This window comes from Acartia tonsa, chromosome 2, assembly GCF_053477335.1.
Source record: "Acartia tonsa isolate MP-2025a chromosome 2, ASM5347733v1, whole genome shotgun sequence".
Taxonomy (NCBI): Eukaryota; Metazoa; Arthropoda; class Copepoda; order Calanoida; family Acartiidae; genus Acartia; species Acartia tonsa.
Window position 1 is genome coordinate 57,386,202 of NC_137261.1, and position 25,119 is coordinate 57,411,320.

Below are 25,119 nucleotides of genomic sequence, written 5' to 3' on the forward strand. Positions count from 1 at the left end.
AAAATAACACTGTCTATGGATTACTTTTTTATTTCTCCGAAATATATTAGCTAGAATAATTATAAAGTTTTAAATTATGAAATTATGTTTAGCATATTCATCATTACTGTGAATTATCTTCCTAGAATTTACCCCTTTAATCATGGTTATAATAAATTAGATTATAGAACAACTAGATCACGTAAAAATTTGATATTAAATATCTTTTTTTTATATTAACATGTTAAAATATACAAAGAAGGTGCTCTTCTTTCTAAAATATACCTAATTTTATCAGGAATCATTGCGCCAAGTTTTGACAAGAATGTATTTTTTTAAATTAACATATAAAATTGTTCTGTAGGTTATAGAGATGCTAGTCTTTCTAAGTTATACCTAATTATAACAGGAATCATTATACAAAGTTTTGACAAGAATGTATTTGATCAGGACTGGGTACTGATGATTGACAAAGTAAAGAGTGGTGATAGTGGACAATATGAATGTCAGGTAAGCTTCATTTTTCAGGGATCTAAAGGGAGAGGACAATGCCCGATAAAATAATCCCCAATGATGATACAATTAGGTGTTTAAACCTTTAGACGCCTAACTTGAACCATACAATCATTATTCATCAAAAGTTCCCAAAGTTGTTAAGCTAACGAACAAGAAAACGTTAAAATAAAACTTTGGGGATTAGCGTAATAAACAGTCCATCGTCCCCCCTTTCTCTGTATATTCACCTATATTATCAGATACAATAATAAACCCAACTAAAATAGGAATTTATAGCAGACAAATTTTTATATTTGGGTAACTATAGCGGAATCTCCGTAGGGATAGGGCTTCGGAAGTTTAGAACCATCAATCGTTCTTATTTCTTATTGTAAAAGTATAAAAAATGTTCCATATATATTCAAGATATATGCATGCAGATAATTTATACTTGGGTGCTTAAAGTTTACTGCTTGAAGGATGCAAAAATTTGGGTTCCCTTAGAATTTCAACTAAACGGGATTGCAAAAATCCGTTTGAGTTAAGTTGTGGTATCCGCCGAGGATAAATGGCAGACACCGGAGTTCAATTAGATTACGGCAGTGTGACAGACGTGGACACCTTACTATAGAGAAGCTACGCTTCTCTAGCTTTCACTAGATAATGATCAACATCTATTTTCAGTTGTCACTTTATTGAAGGGTTAAGCAATACTAAAGCTATATACAACAAACAACAATTACATGGATAGGAATAAATAATCATAACATGAAAGCATAAATAATACATATACAATGGTCAGTTTGGGCAATAATGATTCCCCCATCCCTGGAAAGGGTGGGGGAGAATTAAGAATACAGTTAACCATAATAAACATGACAGATTCAAATCATTAATTCTAAGCGTAGGGAGGGGGTCACTAGACCCCTTCCCCAGGACTCGGGGGAGGGCCATTGACCCTCCACCGAACCCCAGATCAGGGGTGCCATAGGCATGGCTCACGGTTGCCGAATACCACAACTCTCCCCTCGGAAGGCTGGGAGGTGGTTTCCCTATCAGACTTCCGACAGTGGTTGAGGCCTTCGGCCCGCTCATTAGAGCTAAAATATATACAAACGATAATGATTCAATGGAATCCTAGTGGTGAGTATCTTCTTAGGGTTGATGGGCTCCCAATGTGGGATAGAAGGCAGAGGCTGACTTGGGTTGGATACGTTGGTCAGCGCCGGCAGGTATCAGGTTTGCTGGTGGCACAGTTGTTGCTGGAACGGTCAGCAGTGGGGCCTGCGGGTTGTTGTTGGCAGCGGCTGGGGCACTGGCTGCCAGGTTGATTGTCTGAGCAGCGGCCTGTCCTCCTGAGGGGCCGCGGGGTCTGCCGGAGGGCGGTCCTGGCCTACCTGGGCGGTCATGCCCGCTGTCAGTTGATTTCATAGACACCATTTCCTCGGCTGCTTCCCTGCCGATGGGAATGGCATCCCAGTCCACTGAAAAGTCCCGGGACTTGGCATGGTTGAGCCTGGCTCTAGCCAGCGCCTTCCTATACAAAGCTGGATGGTACAGGAACACTTGTGATATCGCATTCAGGGCTGCCCGGACTCCTCCTTGTGCTGCTGCCAGAGAAATGATGGTTAGGTCCCCCAGCAGTTTGAGGATCAGCAACAGCAAGCACAGTATGGCGGCGCCATCTCCCCACTCGTGGATGGCTTGTCTAAATCCTGCCCAGACATCCAGGGCTGCCTCTCCTTCTTCCGCCAGTCGGTCAATGTTGTAGGACACTATCCCATGGTCTCCTGTGGCCGAACAGCTGCCTTGCTGAACGCAGGAGCCATAGGATAGGCCGGTCAGCATGGCACTCTTGTATGCTGGGAACGCCAGCAGTTGTTGCCAGTCGTTCAACTCAGCCTGCGAATACAAACCACCTGAACTGAAGTCATCTAAGGGTTCTGTCAACAACTGCTTAGGCGTATCCAGCGGGGGTGGCCTCTTCTTGGGAGCAGGGGTTAACTCTATCCAGCCTTCCTCCGCGTGCACAGTCAGGGGGTAGGTGGAGGAACAGGGAATCTTGGTGGCGTGCTCACTGTATACCCGTGTCACAGCGTCTACAAAACCTGTGGGCTCCACTGGCACTTTGTCCCAACACTCCTTGTGTTCGCGGACAACATACTTGTGCCTTTGGCAGGTCAGCTGCAGCAGGATGTCTCCCCTCAGTACCGAGAACGTGCTCCCCTGGACACGCACCGGGTGGGCCGGATCTAGTTGCTGGAGCTTCCAGCAGTTGGCCGCTACTTCTTCTGCTGCAGTGCTTCTCATGCGCGTTTCCAGGGTAAACCCAATATAACCGGCATGGATCTGTGCTTGAAGGGGAACGTCAACATCCCTAGCCGACACTCTGGGCAGCGCAGCCGCGGCTGGGTCAGCTGCCACGAACAACGCTGGATGGTTGGTGGCATGGGCCTCGAAGTCGCAGTTCACAATTGAGGTGGGGTTGGTCATGTTGATGAAAAACTGGGCCTGATGGTCAACCAGATATGCATCCCTCACCAGGCTGGGCTGGAGGCTGCGGATCAGCCTCAAGGGGCAATCTCTTCCCAGGTGGTCCCACACGTAGGTTGCTTCCCCAGTGATACAGGACAGCTCAGAATGGGGACACTCGAGGGTCAGGTGGTCAGACTGGGACTCCACCCGTCCATCCTCCACCACATAGGTCTCCTCCTTGACCAGCAGCCGCCGCTCCTGGAGCACTAATTCATTGCGGTAGAGCTGGCCCTCAAAGTGGACGTCCTCCCCCTCGCAACCCACCCCCTCGGGGCTGTTGACGAGGGCGCCCACCATGTCGATGGTGAAGAACAGGGGGTGGTTCAGCTGGAACGTCAGTGGCTGGGTCTTGCCTGGCAACGTGTATACTCGGTTCCTGGCCAGGTCTCGGCACGCTTCTGGGTCTATCTTGGTTGGCCTCATGAGGGTGGGGACCGAGGTCACCTTGAGGTGACCCCATACCCCACACCTGAATGTCCACTGGGACACGGTGAGCTGACAGCTGAACCCAGTGGTTTCCCTCACCTTGACTTGCTGCAGGACGTGTATGTCATGGCCCAGGGGCACCTCCTGGTGTAGGGGCTCCGTGTCACACATCTTCTCTTTATTGTAAGACGTGACATGGGTGGGGTTGGCACAGTCCCACCCCACCAGGACGTAGCTGGTTGTAGGCCACACGGCTGCCAGCAGGAGGCCCCACAGGACCATCCACCAATGGGAGAGGCTTCCAGGTAACCATCTTCCTCGTACACGCGGCTGGGGATCTCCGGCTCTGGTCACGGCTGCTTCTTGGGACTGGACACGGCTGGGCTGCTCCTGGCTAGATACAAATTTCCATTGAGCGTTATCTGTATGCGGCCGAGGCACCCCGATACCCTCCCCAATGACAGACTGGCAAGCGACTGGCACTTGCCTGGGTGTCGGCTCCCCTAGCCCTAAGTGCTCCCTTCCCTGGTCCAAGGCATGCCCAGTGGCATGGGGCTGAAGTGCATGTGGCACAGGCTCGCCCTTACTCAATGCCCTCCCCTGCCCTAGGAACTCAGGTGCATGTGGCACAGGCAAGTCCTTATTTTCCCAAATTTCAATCTCCCCAGCCTCTGGTGCGGGGGGCACAGGCAAGGCTGGGTGTTTACAAGGTTTTGGATACAACACATTTAACAAATTCAACTTATCCTGATGGTGAGCAGCTGGGTTCCCTTGGCTGGTAGAGGGCTCTGGATGGCATGTAGCTGGACTCTCCCTGCAGGCTGGTGGCGCTGGCTGGCATGTAGCTGGGCTCTCCCTGCAGGCTGGTGGCGCTGGCTGGCTGGGGGTGACGGGTGTCACCCCTTCCTCTGGGACCGCTGGCTCGTTCCAGGACTCAGGTCTCTCGGTGGCGGCGACGGTTGTCGCCCCAGACATCAGGTTGGAGGCTGGCTCGTTCCAGGATCCAGGTATCTCGGTGGCGGCGACGGTTGTCGCCCCAGGCACCAGGTGGGAGGCGCTGGATAGCACCCCCCCATCATCCCAGGTGGCGACGCCGGGTGGCGTCCCATACATCGATGCAGAGGTGCTGGCTAGCACCTCCTGCCTCTCTCGTTCAGCGGCTGCCAGGGCCTCCCCATACACCGTCTCAGGGACGCTGGGCAGCGCCCCTCCACTCTTGCTGGGTAGGCTCAGGCGGGCAGGTTCCATCATGTTGAGGCTGAAAGGCTGGGGCCTCAGCACCTCTGGCTCGGCTATGTTGTTGGGCTGTACCAGCTCTGGCCCCAGATGGTTAAGACTGAAGCCTAGGCCAACCCGGTTGGGTTCAGCCGCGCCGCCCAGTACGTTGATCCTAGCTGGGACAGTCCCGAACTGCGGCATCCCATCGGCTCGGTCCGCAGCTCTGGGGGCGGCTGCTTGCGGTGGTGGTGCTGGGGGCGCGCTCCCTTCCATATGGGCCACTCTGCTGGACTTCCCTGGAGGGGCACCCTTGTCGGCGGTGCGCCTGCGGCTGGCTACCTGGGCCCAGTCAGCTCTACAATCAGCCGCCGTGTGACCGTCATAGTGGCAACGCTCACACTTGGCAGAACGGTCACGGCGTGGCTGGGTGCGCCTCTCCTCTAGGCTAACTTCCACAGGCGTTGGACAGTCTCGAGCTCGGTGGCCTCTCCCCTGGCAGCGGTAGCAGCGGCCTGGAACCTTGTCATCTGGAGCGACCTTCCCCATCTGGTGGAGACCCGGAGCCAAGGAGCCAATCTCCATTGGCTCCGACTCGTCATATTGGGGCAACTGGATGCAGGCAGATCCAGTCAGCCCGTCGGTCGAGTCCACTAAGCACACACCTTCCTTCAGCTGCTTAGTAACCATGGTCACGGTGAACATGGCCTTGAGAGTGTACTCAGGTACACTCGCAATTTCATGGTTCATCATGAGGCGTTTTACATTGGCGTTACGAATTCCACGATTTAATTCGTCCACCAACAACTCAAGATCCTCATGGTTGTAGGCGTCCCTATACAAGGCGCACTTAGTTGATATGTACGCTTGTATAGGTTCTGTCGAGTGTTGCTTGTAATCCCTAAACGCTTGTTTAAGCGTTTGGGATTCAAAAGCAGGGCGAAATAGCAATTCACACTCGGTCTTGACCTGTTCGTAGGTCAAGGCTTGGCCTGCCTCACCAAACAGATGGGACGCCATTTCCGCCGCTTGCCCTACCAATGACAGTAGTAGGGCGTTGCGGCGGTTGAGGGAATCATGAGGTGGCACGCGATAAGCCGCCCATGACATCTCCAGTCGGCGGATATGTGCCGACCAGGATTGCTTGGGCGGCCCTCTAAACTCCGGCAGATTGCTCAGCATCAGCTTGCGGTACTCGGCTGGGGCCGGCTGAGGGTCATCCTGGAGCCATCCTGGGGCTTGGTCACCTCCTGGGACTTGATGCTGGTCCATTGGGTCAACGGTGAAACGGCGGGCACAAAGTTATACAGTACTACAATGAATGGGTTGTCACTTGAGGCTTCCTAGCCCAACAGCCAACACTGTTTGTATCACTAGGTTGGGAGTGTTAGTTGCAAAGATATAACTTGGCTGTACTTATCAATAGTTAGGTGTTGAGGTAGATAGATGTTGAGGGTCTGAACTGCTGTCAGGAACTGATTGGGTTTTCCCTTATCACACTAGAGCTAGGAGGAAAGAAACTTGCAATTCTTTATTTGCTAAAAATACCCCTGTTAAATGCTATGGAGTAGCTCTGCTCTGGTGTGAGAGTGTGTGTGTGTGTGTGTGTGTGCGTGGAATCTTCTGTCCTTGTAACGCGCGTTCGCGCCGTCAAATCCGCGCACACGGGGAAAACGCGCTCTCACCCCTCAGCTCGCTCTCTCATTGGTCCGTTTCGTCCGTTGGATTTATGATATTTTCCGCACTCTGTTGCGCTACCCGTGAATGGCGCTCTGTGTCTCCGATCGCTAGCCCCACACCACAGACGGACTTAGTCTAGTGTGGGTAGGAAGGGGGAAGCGCGTGAGGGGACGGGGGTAACTCCGTCCGTTCCCCCTGTGAGGGAGGGGGGTAACTGTGTGCTGGTGTAATAGGGCCTTTTCTTCTTAATCTTAGGTTTATCTGTTATATCACCCTGATTGTATTTGCCTTCAATGGAGAAGGGGCCCCTCCCCTTCCCTTGGAATAAGGGGTGTATTGTTGTTGTGCTGTGGGCTTGAGATTGTTTTGATTATATTACATCTAGCTTTTATTTTTGTCCTTATCACAATTGCATAACAGATTTGTTGACCAACTCTGTTCTATTTTTAGCTGTTATCACAATACACAGTAATCCAAGCCTGTTCTATTCTTAGATTTATCACAACACAACAATTTGTTTGCCAAGCTTTGCTCATAAATCTATTGTTTGGCCATCACACTAGGGTGGTAATCCCTGCAAATGTGATATAATATCTGTTTTCTAGATGGGTGGCTGCGTTGTAGCTTCTCAGGATACTCGGGGTTGACGTAGTTTTTCTCTGTTCTGGTGCACTACACCCGTATGTTAGCTCGCAGCTTGCAGCTATGTGGCATGTTTCAGCCTATCGGCGGCAGGGAATGTCCCGTCCTGCTAGCGCCGCTGATCCAAATCCGGCTGATGGCGGCAGGGAATGTCCCGTCCTGCTAGCGCCACTGGTTCGGATCCTGCTATTTCTTGCAGTAAAATTGGCCTATTTTCAGCCGTCTACACGTATTTGGCTTGTTTCAGCCGGTCCGCAGGCCTGTTTCAGCCCTTTTGGCGCTCAATTCTCCGTTAGATATCAGCGCTGCTCGCGGTTATTCGTCAGATTTCGCTGTTTCGCTTCCACAACTGCCGGATGCAGAGTTAAACTTTGCTGTCCAGGGTGGGTAATTCAGGTTGCTTGCGTCAGTTTTGCCAGATTCACTGCTGGGAGTACCTTAGCCTCAGATGCGCGTCTGCTCTACACTTGTGGTTCGCCGTAATCTCACACAGCTGTCACCAAAGTTGTGGTATCCGCCGAGGATAAATGGCAGACACCGGAGTTCAATTAGATTACGGCAGTGTGACAGACGTGGACACCTTACTATAGAGAAGCTACGCTTCTCTAGCTTTCACTAGATAATGATCAACATCTATTTTCAGTTGTCACTTTATTGAAGGGTTAAGCAATACTAAAGCTATATACAACAAACAACAATTACATGGATAGGAATAAATAATCATAACATGAAAGCATAAATAATACATATACAATGGTCAGTTTGGGCAATAATGATTCCCCCATCCCTGGAAAGGGTGGGGGAGAATTAAGAATACAGTTAACCATAATAAACATGACAGATTCAAATCATTAATTCTAAGCGTAGGGAGGGGGTCACTAGACCCCTTCCCCAGGACTCGGGGGAGGGCCATTGACCCTCCACCGAACCCCAGATCAGGGGTGCCATAGGCATGGCTCACGGTTGCCGAATACCACAAAACCCCCCAGATCTTGTGTGTGAGTGTGGGAGGGGGGGACGGGGTTGGGGTTATACACCGTGGGTTAACCTAATCTAATTATAATTCAATCAATCGTGGGTGCAATTTTATTTTCTTCAAAAAATTATCATACAGCTAGCGTACTATTTTCAGTAGGGAATTTAGATAAATAAAAAGTATGTTATTGTAGTAAAAATCATTGATATAAGGGGATAAAACAATGGCCGATAAAATACCCAATAATGATGCACAAAATTACCTCTTATGAAGATTACAATTATTGGTTAAAACGTTTTTTTTTCTTGCTTTCTATAAAACTCCTTTTGGAAGCCCTAACCATGCGGGGCTAACTAATGACCAATAAAATATAACCTTTCCTAGCCTTATTTAGTACATCATAAATATGTCATTTATGGTTAAAGTTCCACACGTCTATCTTTCATTTTAATAACCTATAGAATTTTTTTTTTTAATTATCCATGAAAGATGCTCTATTACACTCCCATGATATCAAGTTCCAAACTGTGTATATGACGAGCTCATAAAAAAGTTTAGCAGAGTCGTTTATGCCTCGTTATACTTTATTCCAACATTTAGCTGGCAAATTCCGATATCAGATTTTCATACATTTTTAAATGGATTGTCTGAACAACATCTGAAACTCTGATTTTGGGGAAAAGTTTCTAAATTTTATAACATTTTTTTTAATTGGATATCATTCTTTAAAATATGTTTAAATATATATTTAATTTTGTTAAAAATAAAGAGTTTTTGTTCGAAGTTATTAGTGCAATAAATAAAACATGTAAATATATTAACATTTTCGAGAAAAAAGTATTTTCTTGAATTAGTAATATGACATACCAAATAGCCCCTAAGTTAATTTCCATAATTAAGGGTATTAAGGTAAGTTTGAATTCAAAATAGCGTTTAACGTTTCTTGGACCTAAGTTTTCTGGGATTATACAAAAAGCATTTCTATATTAGTAGTTTATTAGGTGTTTCAAACCTTTCTACCGATTAAAAAGGTTTAATCCTATTATCTATAATACAAAGTAGAATGATGTCTGTCCGTCCGTTTGTTTGTACGTCCGTTCGTCCGTCTGAAGCTTAAGATCTTGGTAACCATTGAAACGATTGGATTCTACTCTTCAGGGTATATACCTACTGGTCCTGTGGTGGTTTAAGGCTATTTTCTATATTGCCTTCCCAAAAACAAAAAAACAAAAAAAAACCCATTTTTTTATTGCATTAAGATTTCCTTGGCCCTTTTTTTTGCAGGAGAAAAAACGGCTCCGGCTCCGGAGTAGATAAATAAAGAGATTTTTTATAAATTACTAGAAATGCCTGGATGTACCATCCAGGTTTAGATAAATTAGTGAAAATTATTGTTTCCTTCTGTTATAATACATTATTGATATTGCATCTTATAGCTATTCTTTCATAGCGTAGTGGTATGATATGAGGGAATGGGGTACGAAGATCAGTGGTTCAATTCTTGTTGTTAGAATAAACATTTTTTCTTTCCTTTAAAAAAAAATTGAATTTTTTATTAAATAAATAAAATAAAACTAAAACTAATTTTAAAAGGTCAATTAAAAATTTTTAAAAAAGCAATTTAAAAAAAAAATGTTGCCAAGCCTCGAACCGACTTCCTTGGCCCTAAATATTCTAAAGAATATTTCTTTTTATGACATTGTATGTTGTAAACAATATCGGTAATTAATAAAATAAAACTAATTTTGAAGTCCCTTAATATCTTTAAAAAGGTAATTAAAAAAAATTATCGCCAAGCCTCGAACCGACTTCCATGGCCCTAAATATTTGAAAGAATACTTTATAGTAATTGTTTAAATTAACAGTATATTAAAACTATCCTCTTTAGCTCAGTGGATAAAATTTATTGTTAATATTTTATCCAAGCAGTCTGAAGCACCTAAGATCGAAAACTTCGGGGATTTAAAAAATATTTTTATCTTTATAGAGAGAGAGAGAAAGAAAGATATTGTTGTGTGGAGGGGGGGGGGGGGGTAATTTTTTCCCAGAACGATTTCTCTTGGGTGGGTGGTGTTACCCTCTTCCATAAATAGTTAGAAACCTTCCCAGAACCTATGATAAGCTACACTGTAAAGGAGAACCATATGGGTTCAGGGGTTAGCGAGATCCTTTGTCACAAACAAACAGACAGACAAATAAACATTCTGTTACTTTATTATATGGATGATAGCTTTAATAGTTTATTATACATGCGGGCAATAGAACTGGAATTCTTGATAAGTTACGTGGGGGGTTTTGAACCGACGACCTATAAGCTTTGAGGGATACTTAATGTTATAGGAGGAAAGAGAGAGAGAGAGAGAGAGAAAGAGAAATTCGTAGGTTGCGTAATTTTCAATCATCAGTGACCGTTTAAACGGATATAAAAATCAAAATTTTATAAAGTAACAGGATATTTGTCTGTGTGACATAAATTTTAAAGTATACTATGAGACATAAATTTTTGTATACATTGTCTAATTTTGCTAATTAATCTTGATTTTCTCCATAGCTCAGTGGGAAAGTGGTGGTGACTGGTTATCATGATCGAGCGTTCTATACCCGGAGCTGATTTATTTTTTTTCAGTTCAAGTATACTAAAAGACAAAAATTTTTGTATACATTGTCTAATTTTGATAATGATTCTTGGTGTCCTCCATAGCTAAGTGGGAAAATGATGGTGATTGGTTATCATGATCGAGCGCTCAAATCCCGGATCTGATTTGTTTTTTTTTTCAGTTCATTTCCTTGTCTACCTTGGATGCGAGTTCAAGACTTACGAAAACAAATTTAAAAAAATAGCTTTTTGATATTTTAAGTGACTGTTAATACAATGTAAATATGTAAAATTTTACCAAATATTACTTATTATATCAGAGAGTGAAAATGATATTTAGTGTTTGGGTAGTTTCGAACTGACAACCTTCCGACTTGAATCGAAGTTAAACAAAAAAAAATTTAAAGCCACGACTCTGCCAAGAATCGATCCTGGACAAACACGGCCACATCCTTCCAGCGTACCTCTGTGCTACAACAGCCATCGTAAAAATTATAAAAATTAGTCTACTGTTCTAAATATGTGTGGAAGGGGGGGAGGGGGGGAGAGGGGGAACATTTATTTCTTTATAACTAAGATTCAGGTGACGTTCGTTATTATATACCACTGGCTTTAATCTGAAAAGATTGTGCATTTTTATATTCATAGCAAACTGGATATAATAGGATGCTAAATATATTTGTCTCCCTGCCAAGTATTATTGTGTAAAATTTAGAGAGATATATCGAGACAGAGAGAGAGAGATAGAGAGAGAATATTTTTTTCTTTATCACGAAACCTCCGTACCTAAAAATTTGTATTTTGTAGATTTGTAATTTTTTTTTTAATTTGATTCTTTAGGTTATATTTAGCTTTTTTTGTTCAAAAACTTGTCTAAATTTTTTAATCTTCAAAATACATATACCCCAATTATCACTAAACCTTGATACTATTAACATATTAGAGAGAGAGAGAGAGAGAGAGAGAGAGAGAGAGAATATTTTTTTCTTTATCACGAAACCTCCGTACCTAAAAATTTGTATTTTGTAGATTTGTAATTTTTTTTTTAATTTGATTCTTTAGGTTATATTTAGCTTTTTTTTGTTCAAAAACTTGTCTAAATTTTTTAATCTTCAAAATACATATACCCCAATTATCACTAAACCTCGATACTATTAACATATTAGAGAGAGAGAGAGAGAGAGAGAGAGAGAATATTTTTTTCTTTATCACGAAACCTCCGTACCTAAAAATTTTTCCAACATTTCGAGGTTTCGTGAATCATACTATTTTTACTACCTTATCTATTTTTACTTCCAATCTTTGAAGTTGCATATAGCTTATGTATAGAATGTGTGACTTCTTATCTGGCTAACCCAGGTTCGAATCCCGTCCGAGAGGGCCACCGATTTTGTAAATGTTAAAAATTGGAAGATTTCATTAAATAAAAGTTGTCGCAAATATAGGTATTAAATAATTTGGTAACTCTGTTTTGTCATGTGCAAATGCCCCTATTAAGTTTTTTTCAAGTCCATTTTTTATAAAAAAATTGAACTTTTAAAACCTTCAAAAGTCAAAAATAGACGTGAGGAAAAAAATATGTCGAGTTTTTTCTTGATTTTAGGTTGAAGCTGGAGCCGGAGCCGCCATCATCACAGACGGCTCCACGGAGCCAGAGCCGCACTAAAATCAAACGGCTCCGCAACGCTGCTGTTAATAATAATTAAGAATATATAATATGGGGGAAGTATATGAAAATTGTCATAATATAATTATAAATGTATTCATATTAGTAAATATTATTATATAATATATTAATTCAATTTATTATTATTATATAGACACTGTACATATTTTACTAAAATAAATAATAAAGGGAATGACAATAGAACAACAATTATTTAAAATTTTATCTAAGATATTCATATTTAGAGCAGAGGTGAATTCTTTTTAAAAATTTCCCCACTAATCGCTTAGTGGGGCAATTTTGTTTCATGAAAAATCCACTAAAATCCCAATAAAAATAAAAATTTAACAAAATCATAGAAGGGTTATTAACATAAGATTTTATTCAATTTTTGTAGAATTTTTATGTGATTTTGGAGGATTTTTAACGAAAACAATTTTGCCCCACTAAGCGATTAGTGGGGCAAATTTTTTTAAGAATCTACCTCGGAGATTTAAAAAAGAACAATAAGGAATTATCAAGTTAGAATAAAGAAATTTCTATTTTCAGGGGCTGGATTTTTTAAAATTGGCGTAAAACTTTTTTGCGATGTTTCTAAAGGTGAGAAGGAGAGAGGGAGGATTGAGGGTTGTTGATAAATTTTCCCCTAGAGTAGTTTGTCAGAATTCTGGTCCCTCGTCTCTGAATTTTTAAAATATTTTTAAAAAACGAAGCTTTTCTGTAATAAAAGTAGGTCAATCCGTAACGGATAGCTCTTTTCGTTAATCTAGTCATGTTGGAATTGTCCTATCGGTTTCAAACTATGCGTGATGATTCCTATAATAGTTTGGTACGAATTAGAAAGTGTAGCAACTCTATGATCTGATTTTGTGAATAATGATTCTTAGGACAACAAGGCAAAGTATTGTAAACGAAGCAACTCTAAAATTAAATCAAGAGTTCTTGTTCGTTTATCCTTCCTTCTAATTTTAGAGCTTCGCATTTATGGATGTTGTCATCCTTGTTGAATAAAATGTCCGCTGGTCATTATTGGATATTTAACTTTCAAGAACCTTTAAACTTATTATCCTTATTTATTAAACTTTTAATATCAAAACGGGGGAATATTTTTGAGTAGTATAAATATAATAGATTAAAAGGAATAAACATTTTAAATATAAATTCTTAAATGGATTTTACCCGGGATCTTTAGGGATAAGACAATGAACGTTAATTTGAATTATTTCATTAATGATAATGAACAAAAATACTCCTTCTGTGTTAATATCATTGGTTGAAAATTTTGGACAAGGTTAGTTTTAATCAAATAATCGAGCTTTGATAAAAGTACCCAAAGAATCCACCGGTATGACACTAAAACTTTGGGTACTTTGATAATATACTAGCGGCTTCGCCCCCAGCCTCTAGAGGCTTTGCCCCATAAGGTAATTAATGAAAAAAAAATTAAGTACCTCTGGAGATGCCCCCACTCCACCACTAATTTTAACTAATTAAAAAAAATTAAGTACCTGTGGAGAAGCCCCCACTCCACTACTAATTTTAAATACCTAATTGAAAAAAATTGGGGGGGGGGGGATTTTTTCATTTTTGTGGGGGTGGGGGTGTTCCATCCCCCAAGAAAATAGCTTAAAACCACCACAGGACCAATAGGTATATCCCCTGAAGAGTAGAATCCGATCGGTTCAGTGGTTACCGAGATCTTAAGGGACGGACGGACAGACAGACGGACAGACAGACGGACAGACAGACGGACGGACAGACAGACGGACAGACAGACGGACAGACAGACGGACAGACAGACGGACAGACAGACGGACAGACAGACGGACAGACATCAAGCTACTTTGTATTATAGATAGTCTAATGACCCCTACTTCCCTGGTTTTACCTTTTTAATGTTTTCTAACTTTGTACCATCAATTAGTCTTTTTAAAAGAAGATGTCTTGTCATTGATAGAAAGGGGGGGGGGGGACTTTGGACCCAAACTTACATTTCATAAAATAAACCTAAAGCTTTGAGAAATATTTTTCTCGTATTTATTCGAATCCGGTGGATAGGAACCGGTTCTCATCAATACGAAAAAACTATGTCTAGCATCGTATTATATCCATTCTATATCCGCGGAAAGACGTTTATAATACGATGAAAGAAATAACTATTAACTAATTTAGAATTTTAGTGTCCTAAAATGAAAATCTTTACATTGTGCTATAAAATTTATATTTCAGAAGTAACACAAGGATGGCGGGGATAAGTAAATGAGAAATTATTCTAAGCCTATTATATACGAGAGGGGGGGGAGGGGCAATTGACTATAAATTACAATGGTGCCTAAAAGTTTTATTATTCGTTAGCTCAAAATATTTGTATACTGTTATCGAATTTTGATTGATTAGCTCCAAACTTTTCAACCAATGATGTTTCAATAGAAGGGGTATCTTCATTTGGGATGTACTGTACATAAATTTTTCATTAATTGTCTTATCCCCTAAGATCCATGTATTTACCTATCCCAACTTCCCTAATATCATTACAACATACACATTTCAAAGACATTTAGAAAACTCTTTCAAGTTTGGAAATTTTAATTTACCTATTTATTGCCAGAAACATATTGAAAGACTTTATTATTGTACCATTCTTTAAATAGAAAATTGAACATTTCAATAGAGGTTTTTGCTCTAAGTAGAACTTGCTGTGCAACTTGCCTGTAGGGGCTCTTTATCAAGATCAGAAAATAGCACAAAACCATTATTTAATAAAAAAATAAAGCAGTAAAACCCTACCTGGGACATGAGTGAAGATTCCCTAAAAAGTAGGACTCAAATAGTTAAGTAATTTTGAGATCTTAAGCTTCAGAAAAAACAACCTTAATACTAGCTGCAGCACCTTAAACATATAGGAAGCAGCTAGGGTCTACAAAAAAAACACCCTACAACCTTTATAAATCTTTACTAAAAATGAGAACTTAATTAGTTCAATAATTATTGAAATCTTCAGCTTCAATAAAAAAAAAATTTACTACTTTATATTATAGGATATTTATAATAGATAATAATAATAAATATAGATGATCAATTGAACCAATAAGAAAACAGTTGAATAGAATGTAAATTTTCATTTTATCGAAGCTATAAATAGTTTAAAGTTTTAAAACATCACGTTTTCATCTATTTAAGTAAAATAGTATTCATTGTTACCTAAACCTGATACAAATTGTTTTAATTTAAAAAGGCGAGACTTGATAGTCAAGATTTAAATCAGGGGAGGACACTCATGTTAAAAGAATGGTTACATAAAAAGGTTGAAAGCATCCATAAGTAGAGAAGCTCATTATCCTTATGATAATGAAACAGGATGTACCTAAGGATCTCGCTCACCACTGAACCGATCGGGTTCTCCTTAACAAGGTAGCTTCACATAGGTCCCGGGTAGGTTTATAACTATTTTGGGGGAGGCTACCAGCACCCTTCTAAGAGAAATCGTCCCTAGAAAAAAAATTACCGTCCTACCCACAAAAAAATGGGTTTTGGGATTCAAGTCGCCCCTCCTCAAGTGCCCCTAGAGTCGTCTAATATGCTAAATTAAGAAGTAACAACAGAATGATGGACAAAGCACTTTATAGGGTTAATTCCATAGGAAGTTTTGTGATAAAATTACTACTATTAGTATATTAACCATTAGAATTGAATAAAGTCAAAAAATCCAACTTAAGATGCTGTCATTAATGGGAATGGAAATCTAAGAATTATATCTTTTAGCATACGAGAATAGTTATTTCTCGCATCGTATTATAAACAGCTTTCCGCGGATATAGAATGTACAATTATAAGATGGGTTTAATCTTATGATTGTACATTTTGATATTCGTAGAAAGCTTAATATAATACGATTCTAGACATAGTTTTTTCGTATGGATGTACTCAATGTAATAGACACACGGATAGACGGAGGGACAATAAAGAAAAGATTCTCATTGATCATACCAAACTCTAGATATTGATATTTTTGAACAGGTCTATAGTACAGATGTATATACAGATAACTACATCCCTTCCTTTTTCAATGACCTTACTCGTCTACTACCAAAATATTTCCTGTTACTTGGCTGTGTTAATACACACCACAGAATTTGTAGATTTTCAATGATAAAATTTAAAGTAGTACAAGGACAGTGCGATGGGAGAAACAGTTATTTAACCTTTTCCCTCTCTAGTGTTATACTCTAATATTCTTTGGACGGACACTTGGAATTATAGAGTAGCTAAACTACCTAAAATAGAACATAAAATTTTCCTGTTCCAAAAATAAAATTTAATTTTGTAAAAGCTTGAATGAGTTGAATGATCTTTCTTTCAGGGATCTTAAGGGATAAGACAATGGCTGATAAGTTATTGTACATCTACAATGATGATGTTTAAAATTACTCCTTCTGTAGATTGTAATTAGTGGTTGAACTGTTTAGACACTAAATGACACAACCAATCAAAAGTCCCCAGGGTTGTTTAGCCAACAATAACGTTACTAAAAAACTTTGGGGACTTGTGTAATAAACAGCCCAATGTCTCCTCTCTCCCTGCCTCTCTTTAGCACATACACAAATATAATCTTCAACTTTTCCTACTCTAGAGAAAATCAAATGATCCTATTAAATTGAGTTTTATAGTCCCGGGTTTTAAATAGACCGATAAATAATGTGTATGTAAAAGAGGAATAATAGGGATTCTAACGTTAAGATTTAATACTAAATTTGTACTGCAATATCATATACTGAATCGCAGAAATATTACGGTTCTGATTTTGTAAATATAGGATTTTCTCGAATTTTCAAATATTTACTAAAATTGACAAAACAATCCTTAAAATAAAGTAACAGTATGTCTATTTGTTTGTATGTGTGTCTGTTTGTCTCTACCAAAGGATCTCGCTAACCAATGAAGCGATCGGGTTCTCCTTAACAGGGTAGCTTCTCATTGGTCCCAGAAAGGTTTATAACTATTTTCGGGAAGGGTACCACCACCCTCCCAAGATAAATTGCCGTAAAAAAAACTACCCCTCCTCAAAAAAAATTAAATGAAATTTTTTTAAAACTAAAATATAAATTGAGTCGGGGGGGGGGGGGTCGACCTCCTCAAGTTCCCCTAGAGGTTTCTAGGGGGCACAGCCGCTAGTAAGGTTAAATATGATAATTTAAGTTGTTTAAAATAGTCCTTGGTGGCTATAACGCAGTACAGTGTAAAAATGTAAACAGTACAAAAACTAGAAATTAATCTTAATAGTCTAAAAAGTTATCATCACATTACTAAAAATTCCCCGTCTAGGATAATTAAAGTGCAGCTTTTCAAGAATTTGCGTCACTCCATCCATCCGTACGTCCTATGTTATTTACAAATATTAACATCGCCATGTAAAAAAATTTAAATTTTAAACTTTGGATGATAAATAATTTAACATTTTTTTCATGCTGCAAATATTAGAGTAAAACACAAGAGGGAGAAAGGGTTGAATAACTGTATCTCCCCATCGCAACCGCTGTGTGCAACATTTCTATTGGGTCATCATTGAAAGTCGTGTATATTACCACAGCCAAGTAGCAGAAAATAATTTGAAAGCAGACGAAAGAGGTCTTTGAAAATGAAAGGGAGGTAGTTGTCTGTATATACATCTATACTATAGATCTGTTCTGCAAATGTCATATTTACAGTAATTTTCGAAATTGAGATTCCTAGGAAAATTTGACATTTTGTAATAAGCGAAGAATCTCTGTAATGAAGTTTAAAAACGTCTATATAAAATATATAAAAGTCGTTTTTATCTGTTAATGATTATAGATTTGCTACGCATCCTAAATCGTACCTAACCTTTATAGGAATAACTATGCAAAATTTGAAATCGATGAGAAAATTCTATGCCTAAATTAATAAAACAGCTATCCGTTACGGGCGAACGGACCTATACTAATCATAGAAAAGCTTTGCTTTTAAAAAAGGAAATATTTTTGTGTCATAGTTAATAATCAAATATCCGAATGATAAAAGGATTTAATTGAAAGTCTGTTTTAATTTTAGGTGAATACTGAACCAAAGATGAACCTAGCCTACTCTCTCACCGTTGTACGTAAGTAATTTTATTATTTATACAAGGTATAATATTATATGCGAAGCATTTATAAAACTCCAAAAAAAGTATGTCCTTAAACAGTATTCTGTATTTATGAAGTTTTGCAATAAAAAAACATATAATTGTTAAAAAAAATTTTACATTTATATTTTGCTTATTCTGTTCTGACACTCTACAATTTTTTTGTGTATTACAGTTTCAGAGCGTCGCGTATGTGGATGTTTTCAACCTTGTTTCAGTAAGATTTAATCAATGTATATTATTATCATTTTTTATATTTTAGCTGCGGCTGAAGTCATCCAGGGGGAGAAGTCAGTTTATGTAAAGTCTGGCAGCATATATTTTTAATAGTTTTATATTTTACCTGTTGCAGCAGTCATCCAGGAGGAGAAGTCAGCTTATGTAAAACCTGGCAGAATATATTATGGATATTTTATATTTTAGCTGCAGCCGCAGTCATCCAAGGGGAGAAGTCAGTTTATGTAAAGCCTGGCAGCATATATTATTAATATTTTTATATTTTAGCTGCCGCCGCAGTCATTCAGGGGGAGAAGTCAGTTTACGTAAAGCCTGGCAGTACCATCACTCTTAGGAAAATACATCTCATATATGAAAAATAAATTAAAACCTGTTTTATTAGCCCCTTTGGTCCGATCAAAACTGGTATTGATATTATGATGATCATTTCAATATTCATAGAAAACTGGTTTTAATGCGAAAAGATACATGATTTTTCAGTGTGACTTAGAACCGGTTCTAATCAAGTGGATATTAATCGGTTTCGAAGTCAAATGTTTGTGTTTATGAAAATAAAATCACATATAATTCAAACGAAAATTATTTGGACGGTATAATTTGCCCAAGTAAAGCTTCATCATAAGAAATATAATTACTTTTAGCCAGGGATCTAAAGGGATAAGATAATGGCCGAAAAATGTATATACATTCCCATTGATAATATTCCAAATTAACCCTTCTGTAGGTTACAATTAGTGGTTGAAACACTCAACATCAGTTGAAGTCCCCAAAGTTGTTAAGCCAACTAATAACAAAACGTAATTATAAAATTTTGGAGATTAGACTAATAAAAAGCTGAATCTCCCTCCTTCCCAGACTTATAGCTGATTTAATTTATCAGTCTTGGAACCTAGTAATAGTGTCGGACTGATTATGACGTAAAAAAAATTAGCCAATGAGAGGCCATTATTGACCATGGTAAAATTTATAGTGGCCTCTCATTGGCTAATTTTTTTTCACGTCATAATCAGTCCGACACTTTTACTAGGGTCTCAGTCTTGCCCCTAGAGATCCCGGAAGGCTACCACCAATAGCCAAGGTAAATCTTTTCAAAGAAGGTATACCCATTATGTGAATGCTTGTGCTGCCTAGCTTATACACATATACAGAGTGTTTTTTTTTATGAGAACTTTTTTGAAAGCAATTTTATCCCACTTTTAGTTATCAGAATTTAATGATTAATGGCTTATTTTCTTCGTTTTTTAATGCAATTAATAGAACACCAAAAAAATATTTCAGTTTTTATTTAAAAAGTACAGTAAAACCTAAAATTCAAAACTTAGGTGTCAACATTTAAAATGGTTTTAGTGCATTTTTCTAATGCCTAAATCTTCTTCCCTTTCCAAGAAAAAAATTGAGAGATGACCTTCAAACTTTGATATGTTCAAGTACATGTCCCTCATAGTATCTGTATACATTTTTAGCTCTATATCTCAACTTTGAAATGTTTAGCAGCCATTCTTGCAAAAGGTTGAATATTTGAGCATAAGAAAATACGCTAAAACCCTTTTTAGATGATGACACCTAAGTTTTGAATTTTAGATTTTACTGTACTTTTTAAATAGAAACTGAAATATTTTTTTGGTGTTCTATTAATTGCATTAAAAAACGAAGAAAATAAGCCATTAATCATTAAATTCTGATAACTATAAGTGGGGTAAAATTGCTTTCAAAAAAGTTCTCATAAAAAAAACACACTGTATTTTGGTGCTTTTCCTTAAAGTTCCAAGCAAGAACAGTAACCCCCTACTAACTTATGTCTGAAACTAATTAAAAATAAGAAGGGGTTAGTAGTATTTTTATTAAGGGCAAATGTATAATTAATATTAAAATTGTTTAAGCGTTTAAGTTTCAGGAAATAGTTTCTATATATTTTCTATTTAAAAAAGGCATAAGTTTTTTTTTATGAAACTTAGTCTTGTTTCTTTATGTCTTACCCCTGCAGGGGACCCTGACCTTGCAGAGCCAAGACTTTCGTTGACCTTACCCTCCGGGGCTACTTTATACCTAATAAAAACTAACCTTACCCAAGTTTAAAAACTATAACACATAAAACTATCTCCCCCTCCCCCGTTAATTTGATTTATTTTTAAAAAGGGGTGTTATGTGCTCGACTGAGCACTTAGAGGGAAACCTTCAGATGTTGTGAATAGAATTGTGTATTATTGAATCCTGTATTGAAATCTATTCTTGTGAGTGCTTACCACACAGTTAGGTCCTGATAAAGCTTTTAATTTCATACTCAGCTTCACTCACTCTCTACCCCTTTCAAATATATATCTACCATATTACTATTATTAAAAGCCAGGCATTTCTACATTTAGAGAAGGTCTATACAGAGAGATGAGACAATGGGCTTCTTATTACACTAGTTCCCAAAGTTTTATAACAATATTTTCTTATTCTTTGTCATAACAACTTTGGGGACTTTGGGTTGGATAATTAAGTTGAGTGTTTAAACGTTTCAACTACTAATTTTAATCTACTAAAGGGTTAATTTTGTGTATCATCATTGGGTATGTGTACACCAATTTATCGTCCATTGTCTAATCTCTTTAGATCCCTGATTATTAAAACCCAAGATTTTCTAAAGTTAGGGTAGGTCCTTATGTTTTTAAATCATTGCTTTCGTGGTACATTTTAATGCGTTAGAATAGTTTTATCGATTTCAAACTTTGTATAATGTTTCGGATCATGGAAAGAAAACGAAGTAGCGGGTTTAGTCGTATTTAATGGTAGCTTGACTCCTATTTCCAGCTCATGTGGGGGCCAATTTCTTAACCCTGTCGTGCAATTATTAACATTTACCTAACCTAAATCACAATTTGGTATAATTTGGCAGGCGTTGCAAAAATAAGATCATTACTAGAAAATCTGTAAAGGCACTTTGTATTGAATATAAAATTATGAAAATAATTCAGATATGTTTCCCTATCTTTTTATCCCTGCTAATACTAAAATAAAATTGAAGTTTATACAACTGATATTTAAATAGTTTTAAAAATTTTAATGCACAAAGTAGTAAAATTTTTAGAAATCAAAATTAAGGACATAACATAGACATAGTATAGAGTAAACTCCTTTTTTGTTAGCCCCGAGTGGTTGAAAGTCAGGGTCATTATCAAGCTTTTGTTAGTTTTCAATGCTGCCAGGGATCTAAACGGATAAGACAATGGCCGTTAAATTGATGTAAATCCCCAGTGTTAATACACAAAATTACCTCTTTTGTCGATAACAATTTGTGGTTGAACTTTAGAACACTCTACTTAATAAAGCAACCATTTAAAATTAATTGAAAGTCCCTAAAGTTGTTAAGAAAACGAAATAAAAAAGGTTATTAGAATACCTTAGCAATGCTGCGCTACTAAAATCATCGTGTTTTTTTCAAATTCTGAAATTAAAAGGTTTAAAAATATAAGAAATATTATACTTAAATGTGTAGTTACTCTAGGAGTTACTTTGCCTGTCCGTCTGTACGCACCTCAGTCTGTCAGTCAGTAACGGTATTGGGGTAATGTTATTTTCTAAGCTCTCATTTGAGGTAGAATGTTGTTTTTTCTTGTAAAGATACAAAATAACTGAGAGCATCTATTATACAACTTACTTAGTCAGTCGGTCTGTTGATCATGCTATATTTCAAAAGACATATACTTACATATAAATTTGATATAAAGATTTCCTAATTTTATTTTATTGATCAATAGCAACTAAACATCTAGATGCCTGTAGGGGTATTTAAGGGGGTAAGGTGTGATTTTTTTGACAATTTTTCTTGGGAGGATATTGGCACCCTCTCCAAAAATAGTTATGTACCTTCTCAGGCCCTATAAGAAACTAACCTGTAAATGAGACCCATATGGGAACAGCGGTTAGCGAGATCCTTTAGTACAGACATCTCTCTTTATATTTCTCCCTTTTTATGACTTCTAAACACCAGATATACTCCCTTTGTCCATGGATTGTCAGTCTTGTTTTATATTATATTTGTTTTAAAGACTATTTTAAAGGAAATATATGTGATGGTATTTTGCTGTCAGTTGTACCATCAGTTTGTACTCTGTACCTCCAGCTAATATTCAGTGGTTCAGGTTAGTTCATAGTTATGCTATTAGTTTGTACTCTGTACCTCCAGCTAATATTCAGTGGTTCAGGTTAGTTCATATTTGTATTATTAGTTTGTACTCTGTACCTCCAACTAATATTCAGTGGTTCAGTTTAGTACATAGTTGTACTATTAGTTTGTTCTCTGTACCTCCAGCTAATATTCAGTGGTTCAGGTTAGTACATAGTTGTATTAATAATTTGTACTCGGTACCTCCAGCTAAAATTCAGGTTAGTACATAGATGTACTATTAGTTTGTTCTCAGTACCTCCAACTAATAATCAGTGGTTCAGTTTAGTACATAGTTGTACTATTAGTTTGTTCTCTGTACCTCCAGCTAATATTCAGTGGTTCAGGTTAGTACATAGTTGTATTAATGATTTGTACTCTGTACCTCCAGCTAAAATTCAGGTTAGTACATAGATGTACTATTAGTTTTACTCTGTACCTCCAGCTAATATTCGGTGGTTAGTACATAGATGTACTATTAGCTTGTACTCTTGATTTTTAAAATGGATTGTAAATTATGATGGTCCCCAATGCTTGGCAGTGTCCAAACTTTAGCTAGTAATTTTAATAACCAGATGGGGATAATTTTGTTTATCATCATTTGGAATGTAATTTATTTATATTATCCCTCAATATTTTCGAGGGAAAAAACCATGAAGCGAAGCATTATCATTTGTAGAGTGTCAAAACTGAATAATCAGAATATAAATGTATGAAAGTAAATTTCTTGATACTGCTTGATACAGGATAATGTTTAAGGACCTACTTACTTTTTTGGACTTGATTTTAAAAATGCTTCGCTTATAGTATTGTACTAAAAATCAGTCAATCGGATAATTATAAAAAAAATATAAATCAACATGTTTATAATGGAACAACGGACATTATGGCAACAATTATATAGTTGCTATGCTTTCTTAATAAAACCAAACTACCACAGGAAACTCCATGGAAAGTTTGAAATCGGATAGACAATTCTAACATGTCAAAATAAACAAACAGAGCTAACAGTTCCACAAAAAACGCTAACCGTTACGGACGGACAAACCGACCCTAATTATATAAAAGCTTCGCTTTCAAAAATGTTCATTAAATTTAGATGTACGTGTATACATGTAAAAATAGGCTTAGGCTTACTATAAGAATCTTCTCAATTTTTCTTACATTGCACAGTTTGTTAAAATATAAAAAATTATCTTAATAAAAAGAATATATTTAAATTAAAATGTTAAATTTAAAGTGTTAACCCAAAACAATAGAAGGCGATTAGGCAAAATCGCCTTTCAAAAAAGGGGTACTTTTTCGTTTGTTTTTTAAATTAGGGCAGATTAGGTTAGGTTGTATTGGTTACTAGTAAGCTCCTAAAGGTAACACCCCCCCTCCATCCCTCCCCGCAGGGGAAAGGCATAAAAAAATCTACACATCCCCTAATTTTATTGTGGTTCTAATTTTGAGGGTTCCATGCTCAACAGGCAGATTTGAGGAAACGCACAAAAAAAAGGAAAAAGAGTTTTTGTTTGTTGTTGTTTCTACCTAATATTTAGTTGTGAAAATATTACAGGAAAACCGATGTCCTAATATTTTTTGCAATGCTGCATCCCCCAGTGAGCCAGTGCACCCCCCCCCCCCCCCCCCAGTGAGAGCCAAGATGCACTCTCCCACGGACCCACCTAGGATGCATTTCTAACAAGGATGTCAACATCCACTACAGAAAAGCTTAATAAATAATAAAGCTTAATTGATGTACATCTATTTCAAAACTGCTTTACATACAACTTTGTGGAGCATTTTATAGTGCCTATACAATACAAATGACCAATAAACAGGCAAATACACAGACTAAATTACCAATGGGAGGTCAGTATATATTTTTATTGACCAACTGTAGGCCAGCATGACGTAATTTTTCTTAAGCACTATAAAAAGCTTTCAACATTGTTCCTAATTGTTTTACAAAATACCTATACGAAAATCAAGATAATTAGTAAATTACCTATTCAAAAATCATGATGATGTTTTAATTCAATATTATAATTGTTACAGGAATCTTCACGCCAACTTTGAAACTGCCCAATGTCAATATTGGAACTATCAATTATTAAGATGCGTACGTACTGGCCCAAAATCTAGAGAAGCTTCGCTTTACACAAAAAAATATGTGGTGTGGTGAAAAATATGCTAGTTTTCTTACAGATGAAGATTTATAGACCTGTAGGAGTTTGTGTGTGTGAGTGTGTATGTATGTGTATGTGTATGTGTGTGTGGGTGTTTGTGGGTTGGTGTACACAAGATTCTGTGTGCATATGTTTAGATGCGTGCATGTGTTCAATGTACATTTGTACATTCTCATGTAAATATGTGTATTATGGGCGTACTTTAA

At 38.2% G+C, this 25,119-nt stretch overlaps 1 protein-coding gene across 1 annotated transcript in view; it reads left to right on the top strand.

Moving 5' to 3' along the window:
- Positions 1-431: 431 nt before the first annotated feature.
- The window catches only part of LOC145312877 (igLON family member 5-like), a 30,266-nt gene continuing 5,578 nt past the window's right edge, over positions 432-25,119 (top strand). The window contains exons 1-4 of the mRNA XM_080152101.1: positions 432-489; positions 18,280-18,328; positions 18,857-18,921; positions 22,664-22,716. Coding sequence (XP_080008227.1) covers positions 442-489; positions 18,280-18,328; positions 18,857-18,921; positions 22,664-22,716 — 215 coding nt within the window. The 5' untranslated portion in view covers positions 432-441. The remainder of the gene's footprint in view (positions 490-18,279; positions 18,329-18,856; positions 18,922-22,663; positions 22,717-25,119) is intronic.